Source organism: Ipomoea nil, unplaced genomic scaffold (assembly GCF_001879475.1).
Source record: "Ipomoea nil cultivar Tokyo-kokei standard unplaced genomic scaffold, Asagao_1.1 scaffold0317, whole genome shotgun sequence".
Classification (NCBI taxonomy): Eukaryota; Viridiplantae; Streptophyta; class Magnoliopsida; order Solanales; family Convolvulaceae; genus Ipomoea; species Ipomoea nil.
Genome location: NW_017616745.1, coordinates 2543147 through 2556679, shown reverse-complemented (window position 1 = coordinate 2556679; position 13533 = coordinate 2543147). Strand labels below are relative to the sequence as shown.

The window sequence follows — 13533 nt, the reverse complement described above, 5'->3', positions numbered from 1 at the left end:
ACTTCGCAGTAGTAGATAGCCCTATTTGACACTTCTGCCTATTTTTTTTTGTTAATGAAAAAAATGTCTTCACATGTTTTTAATTGGAAGACATTTTCCATATTATTTATTTACCAGTTTATCTCTTCTCTCTCATATATGTTAAAACTAGTTTACAGATTATTATTATTATAACCACGGCACCATCATCACTATTTATTTATTTATTTATTATTATCATTATTGTTTAACAAGTAATATATTCATTTTCAAGAAAAATGAATCAAATAGAAAAATAAAGTTTATTAACTTTCAGCATAATAGAAATAGAGTTAATTTCACTTTTATTCATATGATTATTAGAGTGTTGTCAATTTCAGTTCACAACTTTCAAAATTAACAATTTAGTAGCTTAACTATTCAAATGTTATCAATTTTAGTCTGTATGATTAAATTATCGGCCAATTGTTAAAATTTTTTATCCACATCCTACATGTCTTTGTATTAATTCAATGGTTCACACATTAACTTTCACTTCAACACTGAATTACAAGATTTTGACCACAATTAGTTGACAATTTACTAATTTAGTCAAACTGACAAAAATTGATAAAAATTAAATAATTAAAATAATAAATTATCAATTTTAAAAATTGTAGACTCAAATTAACAACACCCTAATAATTACAAAACTAAAAGTAAAATTAACTCATAGAAATATATAATTTGTTGACTTTCAATATATACAATTAAACACTAGGAAAATAAAATATATTTTTTTTCAGAAAAATCCCCCGTGCCGAAGAGCAGTACGTACGAATAAATGACGCTAAAACCCTCTCCCTCCTTATTTGTCCGCCTCAACTCTCCCCTAACCCTGAGCCGACTCCAGAGCAGTTATTCACTCATAACTCTCTGCTCAGTCAGCCATGGCGGTGGACAAGAGCAAGCTCGACGAAGAACAGCAATCTTGCATTGTGCGCTTCTACAAGATAGTGCTTAGCTGGGACTACCTCCGCATTCTCAAAGATTCTGAAGTAAGTATATAACCAATTTTTAAAAAATTCAATTTCTAGCTGAATATGTAGGTTTTTGCTCGTTCATCTTGTTTAAAAAAGAATTTCTGGAGCAGAATTACAATAAGAAGAGGGAGAAAGGGGAAGCGTCAGGCGTGAGAGCAGTGAAGGACACCTACAGTGATGTTGATGACTATATTGCAACTTTTGAGCCTCTTATGTTTGAGGAAGTTAAAGCTCAGATTATTCAAGGGAAGAAGGATGATGAGGGAGGTAATGTTTTTAGGTTTGCTTTATCTGTTTCCTTGCCAGTGGGACTGATTTTGAGATTGGTGATTATAGCTGTGAGGTAGAGAGGAAATAGACCAAATTGTTGTTTAAATTGCTAGTTTTGACTTTGCCTAATGTGGCTAAGAGCTGTAATTGGTGTAATTGTATGAATGTCCAAATGTGGAGCTATTCATTGATTGGCATTAGAGAGAAGGATGATTTGAGTCAATGCATTTATACCAGAAGGTTGCTCCTCCCACCTTACTTGAAAGAGGACTTCTTGCTGTTAATTCTGATTATATTAAACCTGGCTTCTAGTCATGGTTTACAGGCACACTATTCAATAAGAAAAAGTTTCTTCTTTCTTTCTGTCGTTCTTTCCTTTTAATTCCACTACACATCAGAAAAAAAAAAAAAAAAAAAAAAAAAGAGCTAGAATTGGAATCTAAAGGTCTTATGGCAATCACATGCATGCCTCTGTTGCCTCCTTGCAGTTTGGAGGAGCCCCAATCCCTGAAATTGAAATTGCATTCCTCGACTCTTCTAGTTTATGTTGATGATGTGCATCTAATTGACATAGGAAAATCTACCTCTATATGTTTGTTATATGTATTCTTTTGGGCATTACAGGAACACAGTGGACTCAGGCTATTGTAGCAGAATGCAATGAACTCAATGGTTTTCACTTGCCAACGATTATATGTGCAGATGTGGAATCAATATCACAGAATGATCTATTGTTACTTTCAAACAAAAAGGTAGCTGTTCATCTGTATTTTACTCATTATCTTGGTTCCCTAGAAAGCCTCTTCTCCTGTAAAGTATATTTTTCATTTTGAAAAAACCAAGCCACTCTTATTGGTAAGTTTAGGGATTCAAGCAATATCTTTTATTCCAAGATTTTTTTTTCCCCTTTCTTTTTGGGTTTTGACAATTTTCTACTGTTGGAGGTTACAATATCTAATTTGTAGTGACTGTCCCTACTATTGCATTTTGCAGTTAGAGGGCAAACCACTCCCAACTGCATATGCATTTGCTTTTGTTGAGCACCGTCAACAAGATAAAATAAAAGTTAGGATGCACTTAAATGGGGAGTACAAACAATACAATACAGACAAGGTTGATGCTTGCCCAAGGCTTTTGAATATGCGGCCTCTTATTAGTGAAATCCAGAAATATTTGTATGTTCTCAAGGTATTTGTTCTAAATCTCTGTTAAACTTTTGCTTTATTAGTATTTGATTTGATTGGCTTGCCTACACTCTAATTCTCTATCTATTAATGTCAATGTGAAATCGGGTTGTCTTCAGTTAATGATTTCACTGCTATTGGAAGTGAAAACATGCGTGTCTGTATTCTTGATCATAGGTCAATGGTCAAATAGGATACATTTTATTGGTACTAGGCTATTAGGGAACCGTAAGAGTATTAAATTGATACGAGGGAAAAGTAACCGAGGACATGGTAAAATGAATTTGTCAAGATTCTTTGTGATGATAATTAAACTGCATATGATGAATTTTCCACCTGCCCACCTAATTAACCTTGATCAGGACATTTTATTCCTCAGTCTTTACTGCCATTCATGTAGTAATTAAATACATAAAAGTTAGCCAAAACTTTTCAGAGTTATTGTTATCATATTATACATGATCATTAGGAAATTGGTGCCAGTACATGAACACGAAAGATAATTTATAGCTTCCATAATCAGGGTTATAAGTGAAATATGAGGGCAGGAAGCCAGAGACAGCAGTACTTGATTGCTGTGCTTTCAAGAAAAGTCTCTTGGGATATAAGGGATTAGGTTCAATTGTTTTTGTGGTTTTCTTGAATGAGGAATGAACTGATAATTCTGAGTGAACAAGTCACCTGCAGAGATGTACCTACATGTGTTGCATCAAATTTTTTATTAGATGAATTCCATACACTAACTAGATACATTAAAAAATACAGAGTAACTAATATTATAACATATAAATTTATTCATGGTTCACATATTTTATTGTCTGCTTCAATTTGCAGATATGCAGTTTGTCAACTATTGCCCGTGAATATGTTGCTCTGTGGTCTATTAGCTCTCTTCCATTTAAGGATTTAATATTATCTGCAGCCGAAAGCAATTCGGATAATGATGATCGAGCATGGAAAATTTCAAAACCTCTGAATGAGTATATTGAAGCCAATCACAATAAATCTCAGCTTGAGGCTATAAATGTGAGTTTCTGAGCAAGCAATAATTCTTCTTTCATCTTTCCTTTCTATTTGCAGCTGACCTTTTCTTACTTTGAAAACTATGATAAAAATATGCTAACTGTGCATTTTGAAATTTGTACTTCAGGTTTAATTCAGTGATTATTTCACTTGACTGTTTGCCTTTTTTGCAGGTAGGCCTTTCACGTAGAACCTTTGTGTTAATACAGGTTTGGTTCATTGTTTTCTCTCTGTTTCTTATCTAAAGTGTCACTATTTTATAACTGGATAAATTTCCAATTTTCTGGAAAAATAGAAAACAGAAAAATGAAAATTGGAGTTTTCTATTCAAAATCAACTGTTTCTAAAGTAGAAAACTGAAAACACTGTTTTCTAACACTATAAAGGAATTTGGAAAACACTTCTTTAATATTTTCCAAAATGTCCAAATGCAAAAAACATATATAACTTCATTTATAATCACCGTTATCATTCTATCTGAATTTCCACCTGACCTAATCTATCTACCCTTACCTTTGCCTACCCCCACTCACTCACCATTTGTCCATTATTACTTACATATGACATATCACCACCATAACCACCACTACCTCTGTTATAGTAATCACATTCTTATACCACCACTACTTGCCTACTTATCCTTACTACCACCTACCTATGTACCACCAACTAGATATTATTGTCACCATTGACATTTGTATTTTTATATGAAAGAAAACAATTAGGCTTTTAATAGATTTCATATTTTATAAATTTTATAAATTATATAATATTTGAATTCGAACATGTTTTCTAGTATTCCAACACAAACTGAAAAAATTGGAAAATTGTAGATGGAAAATGGAAAACAAAAAATTGTAACTAAACATGCCCTGAACGTCTAAAATTTTTTTTTTTTAATAATTTTATCTCTAGTATCTTAAAAGCCGGGGCCAATGAATTGTTAGTGCGCATCTTATCAATTCAAACTTTTGTGAACTCACCTTTTAACAACTTGTTTGTTCCTAGTCCATTTTCTTTGTTCAACTTCTTGGAGAGAAAAACAAAGGAAAAAAGAGGTGGTTAACACGCATATTCTCTTAAGGATTTATTCCTAATTTCATCATTAATAGGATATGGTACTGTGGTTCATGGTTCGTGATTTAGGTAATGATAAAGTTTACACTTGTCCTCTAAAGCAACAAGGCCTTTTTAGGATTCTTCATTTTTTTTTAAAAAAATCTTCTGTTTTTTTTTTTTTTTTTTTTTTTTTTTTAGTATTATTATTATTTTTTAAAGTTAGCTTGTCCAGTATTTTTCCCAAATACAATCAGTTGAGATGTGAACTTTAACAAGAAAGCTTTACTTTAGGGGCCCCCAGGAACAGGAAAAACACAAACTATCCTTGGGCTTCTTAGTGCCATGTTGCATGCTACACCAGCTAAAATACACTCAAACAGGTGAGAATCTTGTTATTGTTGTTTTCTATAATTAAAATTGTGTTTACTGAGAAGCAACTTTTCCTGCTTATTTTAACATAGAATTTGTTAGCATTACAAAATAAACTCCTTCATATGGTGTTTTTTCCTAGTGGTACATATTTTAATACTTTTAATCTAATTTTTTATTGGTGCAGGGGAAAATTGAATACTTTAAAATGTGGACCAGAATTTTCCATCCAGGACAAGTATGTCTATAAATATATATGGTTCTGCACATCTATGAACTTAACCAGTATTTTTCATCTGGTTGAATATTTACAGTGAATATTTAACATGTTTCTGAATATGCATCTGTAGCGATTTTTTAATAATCATGCATATCTTAGAATAACCATAATCTTATATATATATATATATATATATATATATATATATATATATATATATATATATATATATATATATATATATATATATATATATATATATAAAGAAAGTGTTATTGTTTTCCTGTAAAGAAGTAATGTACTTTTTCCCATTTAAAAGTTTTGTATAGTTACATGTAAATTTTCTGGTTAAAAGCTTAGAGATGATAACTAATTGCTTGAGTTGTAGAAAACCTTAACAATGTTGATAATTTCCAGTAAACATCTTGAGCTTTGTAATTCTATTAGTGTACTTTGCTTCCATCTGCCAACCTGTATGTGGTACAGGGAATCCTTCAGAACTGTATGCAAACAAATATCCTTAACTGTTAAAAATAACCAAGCTTCCCATCCGTTCGTTACTATTTTTACCCTTCTTTTGGGTCGATTGGGGAGGATGGAAAATAGAGCCATAGAGATGTTTAAAATATCTATAGAATGTCATATCCTTGCCTTGACAAATTGTTTAGCTCTGTGCCTTGGTTTGCAGTGTATCTCAATGATATCTGTTGGAATATGAGCAGCCTATCTTGGAATATGAGCAGCCTATTCTGCAGGGTTATTTATTATGCTTTTAAGTCTTTGGGAGTTGAATAGTTTTTCCTTGGGAAGACCCTTTATGTCCCTTCCCAATACTTGTTATCTTCCTATATAATGTCCTGTAATGTGTTGTTCTTGGTAAGATGGAATAACAAGAAGATGTTCAGGTTCCTTTTTGCTTCCTTTTCAACAATATCTTGCAGATTGGGTTATTGAGATTCACTAAAATGCATTATTTTATTTATTGTTATTAAATTATAATGTGAAATAATTAAACAATTTCAGATACACACACTGGCTTAGAGCATCTCCATGGTTAGCTGGACTTAACCCTCGAGAACAGGAGATGCCTAAAGATGGAGATGATGGCTTTTTTCCCACAACTGGCAATGAGTTGGTATGTCTTTGGTTCAATCTGTTTATGTTACAAATATAGGCTATCAGTTTTCCCTGACTTCAGCCTTTTGTTTAGAGACCAGAAGTAGTCAACTCCAGTCGCAAGTATCGTGTTCGGGTTCTAATATGTGCTCCATCAAATTCTGCCCTTGATGAGATTGTGCTACGTGTGCTAAATACAGGTAAGCAGATTGTTTTCTATGCCTTCCTAAGATGATAATTTTGATTTTCTGTTTACAGTATTGGTGTAACTTCAATAATCCAGCAAATGGATCAAATTCAAGGCCTATGCCTAATTAAAGTGAGCACTCACCATTGAGATAATCCTTGGACCACCATAAAGTGGTCAAAATATTTATATTTTTGTGTGCATCTGTCTTATTGGATGTTCTATTCTGAAAAAATAATGATTTCCATCATTACCCTCTATTTCTTCTATCTTTTTCTTCTCGTCCTTCCAAATTACCTCAAACTTTTCCAATTTAGAAGAGTCGTGGTCAAGTCTTGAACTTTGTTGAGAATTTAAATGATGTGAAGTTAAAAGTACACTTGCACCTGCTCTATGGTCCTGCATCAGGAACTTGCTTTGGTCATGAATGTACTTCAACCTTGCAACTGTAGAAATCCTCTTTATTTATATGCTTATATGCTGTATTAGTGGTTGTTGCTTTCAGGTATCCGTGACGAAAATGACCATGTATACAATCCTAAAATTGTGCGGATTGGTCTAAAGCCTCATCATTCTGTCCAGGCAGTTTCCATGGATCACATAGTATGTTCCTGGCACTCATCCTTCCCTATTGTGTAGTCTCTATGATTAGTATTCCAATCTTTCATCTGACAGTTTTCTGTAGGTGGAACAAAAAATGGCTGGCATGGACATGCAAAGTACTAGTGATAAACAGAAGCAAGGGGGGACAGGAAAGGATAAAGACAGTATTCGTGCTTCTGTTTTGGAGGAAGCTGTTATTGTATGTATCTTTGGCCCACTATTAAATCTGGAACCAATATCAGCTAGTGATTAATGTTCTATTTACAGGTCTTTTCTACTCTTAGCTTCAGCGGTTCACCTCTCTTTAGTAAATTGAATCATGGTTTTGATGTTGTCATAATAGATGAAGCTGCTCAGGCTGTAAGTACTGCAACCTGTATGGCACTATGGCTTTATGATATTGTTAGCTCTTGCTTATAGTTTCTATTAATTAATATCCTTTGGTATGTGTTGCAACAGGTGGAACCATCAACACTTGTTCCATTGGCCAATGGGTGCAAACAAGTTTTTCTTGTATGTAGATAAATGCATTTGCATACCTTTTTTTCTTCTGTAATTATTATTATTATTATTATTTTTTATCATATGGAGTGCTATTTTTTTGAAATGTGAGATTTTTGCATTATTGGAATACTTGTTTCTTTATTTTTCAATTTTGTATCATATTGTCGTTTTGGATTCAACTTTGAAGAGAATACTCCATTATTCCTTTTAGAGAATTTTCTATTGTCGGATTTCGTAGTGTATTATCCTTCTGTGGTTAGTTATAGCCAACAACTGACACTTTCTTAGACAAGCTTTAGTTCATGAAAATTAATATGAAAACGAACAATATTTGTACTGAAGGTCTGTATTTTTGGGAAACTTTCTTATGTTGGTAGAGGATAAATCTATTGGCTGTTGAGTTTATGTCTCCTTAGAAGTTTGGAAGTCCATTCTAACACTAGGAAAACATATAGCTCTGTATACAAGTAATTCCATATTGGAAGACATCTTTTGTGATGTCAAGGTTGATATCAATCTACTACACTTAAGCTAAATCAATGTGCTGCTGCATTACTTATTACTTATATGTAGAATTGAATTCTGAGGCATCTCATCCTTTTAATATATGTATATTTTTTTCATTTTTATGTTAGGTTGGTGATCCTGTTCAATTGCCAGCTACGGTGATCTCTACTGTTGCTGAAAAACTTGGGTAAAGTAACTTTACGTTTTAACTCTTTTGTGTGTGTGGGTGGGTGGGGGGGGGGGGGGGGTCGTCTGATGGGGAATGAGGGGAGGTGGGCTTTGACAGTTCCAATGCCTAGAAAATTTAATCAACGAAGTATTATTGTTACCTGGTTCTAATGATATTCTGCTGTCATGTTCTCACTCCATGGATATAACAGATATGGCAGAAGTTTGTTTAAAAGACTGCAAAAAGCTGGCTATCCAGTGCAGATGCTGAAGACTCAGTATCGCATGCATCCAGAGGTTTGTTGAGTTTGTTTTTGGAATACTGTGATTTGGTTATAGCTGGTGAACATCAAAATCTCATTTTTGAAGTAGACATTCACACATACACATACACATTTTCTATGGCCGTCTTACTTTTATCTAATTAATAATGAAGATAAGGACCTTTCCTTCAAGAGAATTTTATGACGAGGCATTAGAAGATGGACCTGATGTCGAAGAGCAAACGAAGCGCGCATGGCATAATTATCGCTGCTTTGGGCCCTTTTGCTTTTTTGACATACACGAGGGGAAAGAAACCCAGCCCTCAGGAAGTGGCTCTTGGGTGAATGAAGACGAGGTGGAGTTTGTACTTCTAATTTATCGTGAGTTGGTGACTAGATATCCAGAACTTAAGTCAAGCTCCAAGCTCGCAATTATATCCCCATACAGGCATCAAGTCAAGCTTATACGCAAAAAGTTTCGTGAGACATTTGGATTAGAGTCGGAAAAAGTTGTTGATGTCAACACAGTTGATGGATTCCAGGTATCAGCTTCATATCTCCTTAAATTTGCATGAATGTTTTGATGTCCCTCATTATCTGCTCAAATTAGATTCAAGCATATAATCTCTGTCGTGATCTATATATTATTTGTTATCGGGTGAAGTAAATTATTCTATATCTTCTAACAGGGACGTGAAAAAGATGTTGCAATCTTCTCATGTGTCCGGTCGAATAAAGATAGAGGTATTGGATTTGTGGCTGATTTCCGGCGAATGAACGTTGGCATCACTAGGGCTAGGGCCTCAGTCTTGGTATAATAGCTTTATACAAATTATTCGGGTGCAAGATCTTGACATTCACATGACATATACCATCATTTACTAGCCTGTTCTTTTTTTAGGTTGTAGGTTCTGCATCAACATTAAAAAGAGGAGACAAACATTGGAAAAACCTGATTGAAAGCGCAGAGCAGAGAAATGCACTTTTCAAGGTAAGCAAACTACTCGAAACTTCTCCACTGCATTCTATCAATCCAAACTCCAAAATCCACCGAAATTGTTGGATTTTTCTTCTTATTCTTCTTCAACAAATAACATACTGATTAAACCTATCTGGATTTCCTGCTCTCCCGTCTCTCTTTCTATGGAGTTCAGTTGCCACTCGAAGCATAGCCAGTTGTGTGGCTGATTTGCAGTTTATCCTTGAAAACTCACATCTTTTAACCATCTTTCCCGTTAGGTCACCAAGCCATACAATGATCTTTTCACCAACGAGAAGCTGAAGACGACGTGGTCTAGAGACTCTGCCCAACAAGGGATGCCGGAGGCACATACAGGCGATATGGATACCGAAATACCTGTCGAGACTACTGCTGTCGATGCTGATCAAGAGCAAGGAGAAGAACCCGAGTGGGGAGATGGTGGAGATGAAGGCATGGATGGCGGTGGCGAGGACTAAGGTGACAAGTATGCCCCCAGCATTACTTCACTATACCACAAGATAGGATATTATGAACTCAATTTGCAGTATATTTTTGGACCAACCTATCAATACATTCCCAATATTATATTTATTCTTGACCAAACCGAAAATCTCTCTCGATATGACATGTACTATATAATATTTTGAGTACTGCTGACTGGTTACATTGTAGTATCTGTTCAAACATATTTTCTTAACCTAGTAAAGCACAAAGAATCAATACCGTCACATTGGGATCTGAACCTATGACCTCTCATTTGAGAGCCACTTCATGCTACTCGATCACATGTACTATATATTGTCGGAATTATTTATATCATTTTTGGTAAATTTAATAATGGTGATTGTTCGAGCCATACGTGTTATGCTGTATAATATATATTCAGTATACGAATAATGTACTTTTAATATATTAAAAATGTATTTTTTTTTATTATGATCTATATAGCACTGTGTAGATCATGGTCTACACAATAATTTGCCAAGCAAGTTGGTATGGATTTTACACACCAGCACACGACCTTTTTTCTGCAACTATTGCAGATGCTCTTAGTTGGGTTTGCAAGTTTTTGATGATCAGCTTGATGGGATTGGATTTGTATTTTTGCAAGTTTTTAATGATCAGCTTGATGGGATTGGAATCATTGGATTGATTCAATACAATATGAGTTGCCTAACTTGTTTGGCACTTTGGCATAGATTATCATCATCTTTTGAAATTATATTTGTTTTCGTTGTATTAAAAAGATCTGTAAATTATATATCCAAACAGAACAGAGTTGAAAGTTAAAGATTTGACCATAAACAAACATCAAATAAAATCTTTTCTACTTCCACATCATAGGCATTAAAAGTTTTGAATCCCACCAATTGCTATCTCAAAATGTTCTTCCAAACAGCGATAGCAATTGCTGGATGACAAAACAACACAACACAGTCATAGGTTTATGTTTCTCACTGTCAGGTGGTAACCAAACCAATTCAGAATGCTATGAATGAGCATTGGCCAAGAACTCGAGACCCTCGGCACGACAGCTTCTGATTTTTCTGAACACCTCCCTCAGTTGGTGTTCTAGCGGTCCAAGTTCCGTCTGGTAAGTTTTGGACACCCGCGATAGTGTCTCCACGCTTTCCCTCATGTCTTCCTTGTGTTCCTCGGAGAGTGGGAGCTGGGGAGAATCGATCAGCTCGGTTAAGCGGTGGACGCCCTTTTCGACCAGATGGGTTTCCCTTAGTAGTCCGTTGGAGCTTCTACCGCGCTTCTTGGACTCTTCCGTTATCCGGGAATGCAGCGTCTGGAGCGAACGGCTCCACGGGAAGAGGGTCGGGATGGTGATGTTGGTCTGGAGGCCGCGGTCTTGGCAGGGGATGGCAGCAACGACGGCCCATAGGACGAACAAAAGGACGTGGCTCATTGTGAACACGAGCGTGGCTAGACCGTTAGTAGCAGCATTAGGAAGGGCTAATCCGTTGGCGATTAGCTGGAGCTGCTTGGAGGCGGACCAGGAGGGCGAAACGCTCCACGAGAGAGACCTCGAGTGCCTCGGTGAATCTTTAGTCCTGTTGTGGTGTCCAAAAGACCGGTTTCGGATCGAAAAGACCGACCCCCCCGTGTCCTTTTCGTCTAGCATATCTAGACTCAAATCCATCAGGGCTTTTCTTGCTCGACGCATTCTTTGTTGAGGAGGATCCAATGCAGAAACCACGATCTCCAAATGCCTTTGCCACGAACGAATCTTCTGAACCCCATCTCGGGTCGCATTGCATATATCCAGCGCCTTAATGTTCATATCGAAATAATCCGAGAGAATCTTGTCTTGAGGCTGCTTCGAGACGAACTCTTTGCTGCTGCTTAAAACCGCCCTAAACTCGTCCTGACAATCCCCAAACGCATCCAACAACTTTCTCACCCACGAAACCGAGAGGAACTCTTCCCCATTCGCCACCGAGAGGTCAGAAAACCGAGATGAAACTAGTCTTTGAAACGACCTTAACTCCGAGCCTTGGCTACTAGACCCCCCTTGCTCATTTTCCACCGAGTGTATCTGAATCTGATCACTTCTGATAGTAAAAATCCCTCGACGAAACGAAGGGAAAGGAATACGAGACGAAAAGCCCTGATTTTCTGAAGAGGGCATTGTCACACAATGTTAAACCCCTTCAGAATCTGAATTATCACTCAATTCAACATAACCACACAACCGCAAATCAGTCAAATGATGATGACAATGTCGAACCTCTTCAGAATCCGAGAATTACACTCAATTCAACACATCACCATCAACAACACCAATCTTGAACCAACACAGGAAACAAAAACCACAAATCAGTCAAATGAAAACCTCAAAAACCGAAAAGAGAGTAAGAAAACCAAAGAAACAACCTATCAAAATAGGGAACTGGCCAAGCTGTTAGTTTGGTAACCACAAGGTTCCAAGTTTGACTCTCGGTGAGAGCAGCCTTCTTGGTTTGAGCCGACCAACTCTGAGCAACCTAAGTTGATTTACCTCCTTTCGGACCTTCAACACGACTAGGTTTACCCAGTTCACACACTCGGGCCGGGGACTAAGACACAATGTTAAAGTTTATCCATTGCATACCCTCAGATAGTGATTGCAGGTTTTTCTCGTCACCCAAAATGGGGGAGTTTCCCCTTCCCAAATCCCAAATCCCAAATCCCAATCCAACCCAGATTCACACAACACAAGAAAATGAACCTCAAATCAACAAACTTCACAGTTCACAGAGCTATGAACTAACCCCATCATCTATATTGAATTCAGACAGACATGGGAAAACAAAACAGTTCTCAAAAACATAAAACAAAGGCTCAAATCAAAACCCCAAAATCAAGAAAACCTAATCCGAAAAGTTCCATCCATTCTAAGAAAACAAAAACCGTATCTTGTCACCAAAGACGTGGTATTCCACGAAAACAAATTCAGAAACGCTTAATGTATTGGGAACATAAAAAAAAAAAGCTTTTACTTTACCTTAGAAAGCAGAATGGATATTACATCTGCCCCTCGGAAGCGACGAGGAGCCCATACGCAACCTAGCGAAGAAAGCAAACCCCACCATCTTTTTGGTCGGGGAAATTCGTAGGAGGAAAAACGGAGGCGTGTTTGAGAAGATAGAAGAAAAAACAAAAAAACACAAAAACCGAAATCTAAAACAAAACATTACCTGGAGACAGTACAGAATAAATAAATCGGCGATTATTTGTGTTTGTTCGGTTGTTCACTTGTATGTTCTCCCTGTACATAGGAATTTTGTCGTTTTCTTTTTTTTTTTTTATAACTCCCGACAATTCAACTCACTCTATCACATTTTATCTGTCTTACTTACGGTCAAATAAAAAAAAATTTCTTTATTTATTTTCTTTAGTATTTTTTAATTATTTTAAAATTTAATTTTTTGTGTTTAATAGTACTTTTAGTGTAGTTTATAAATATATACATTTTGCATACTAATACTAAACTTAATATTATGAAAGATTGGGTTAAGAATAACTTCAGTTAAGTCTCGTTAACCGAACCAAATAGATAAAATGGGACGGAGGTACTAATTATAAAGG

General features: G+C 35.8%; 2 protein-coding genes across 2 annotated transcripts; one reads left to right on the top strand and one right to left on the bottom strand.

Annotated features, from left to right (window-relative positions):
• Positions 1-820: 820 nt before the first annotated feature.
• On the top strand, positions 821-10047 carry LOC109169069 (probable helicase MAGATAMA 3). Its single transcript, XM_019317970.1, has 20 exons — positions 821-1016; positions 1112-1268; positions 1896-2023; positions 2265-2459; positions 3290-3481; positions 3652-3687; positions 4829-4917; positions 5094-5144; positions 6150-6261; positions 6337-6442; positions 6935-7032; positions 7115-7231; positions 7300-7392; positions 7492-7545; positions 8172-8230; positions 8424-8508; positions 8648-9016; positions 9164-9286; positions 9376-9465; positions 9714-10047. Exons 1-20 carry the CDS (start codon positions 909-911, stop codon positions 9930-9932), a joined length of 2481 nt encoding a protein of 826 aa, XP_019173515.1. The 5' UTR covers positions 821-908; the 3' UTR covers positions 9933-10047.
• A 649-nt stretch (positions 10048-10696) lies between these two features.
• On the bottom strand, positions 10697-13111 carry LOC109169103. The gene is made up of 2 exons (XM_019317982.1): positions 12950-13111; positions 10697-12251 (listed from the first exon to the last, which is right to left on the bottom strand). The coding sequence occupies exon 2, from the start codon at positions 12092-12094 to the stop codon at positions 10946-10948; it is 1149 nt and encodes a 382-aa protein (XP_019173527.1). The 5' UTR covers positions 12095-12251; positions 12950-13111; the 3' UTR covers positions 10697-10945.
• Between the last annotated feature and the right edge of the window lie 422 nt (positions 13112-13533).

Bases quoted from the DNA above. Each gene is read 5' to 3' on its own strand.
- LOC109169069 (XM_019317970.1), top strand. From the start codon at position 909: ATGGCGGTGGACAAGAGCAAGCTCGACGAAGAACAGCAATCTTGCATT. The intron at 2,460-3,289 runs GTATTTGTTCTA...TTCAATTTGCAG, and splicing joins AATATTTGTATGTTCTCAAG to ATATGCAGTTTGTCAACTAT. The intron at 9,017-9,163 runs GTATCAGCTTCA...ATCTTCTAACAG, and splicing joins ACACAGTTGATGGATTCCAG to GGACGTGAAAAAGATGTTGC.
- LOC109169103 (XM_019317982.1), bottom strand. From the start codon at position 12,094: ATGCCCTCTTCAGAAAATCAGGGCTTTTCGTCTCGTATTCCTTTCCCT.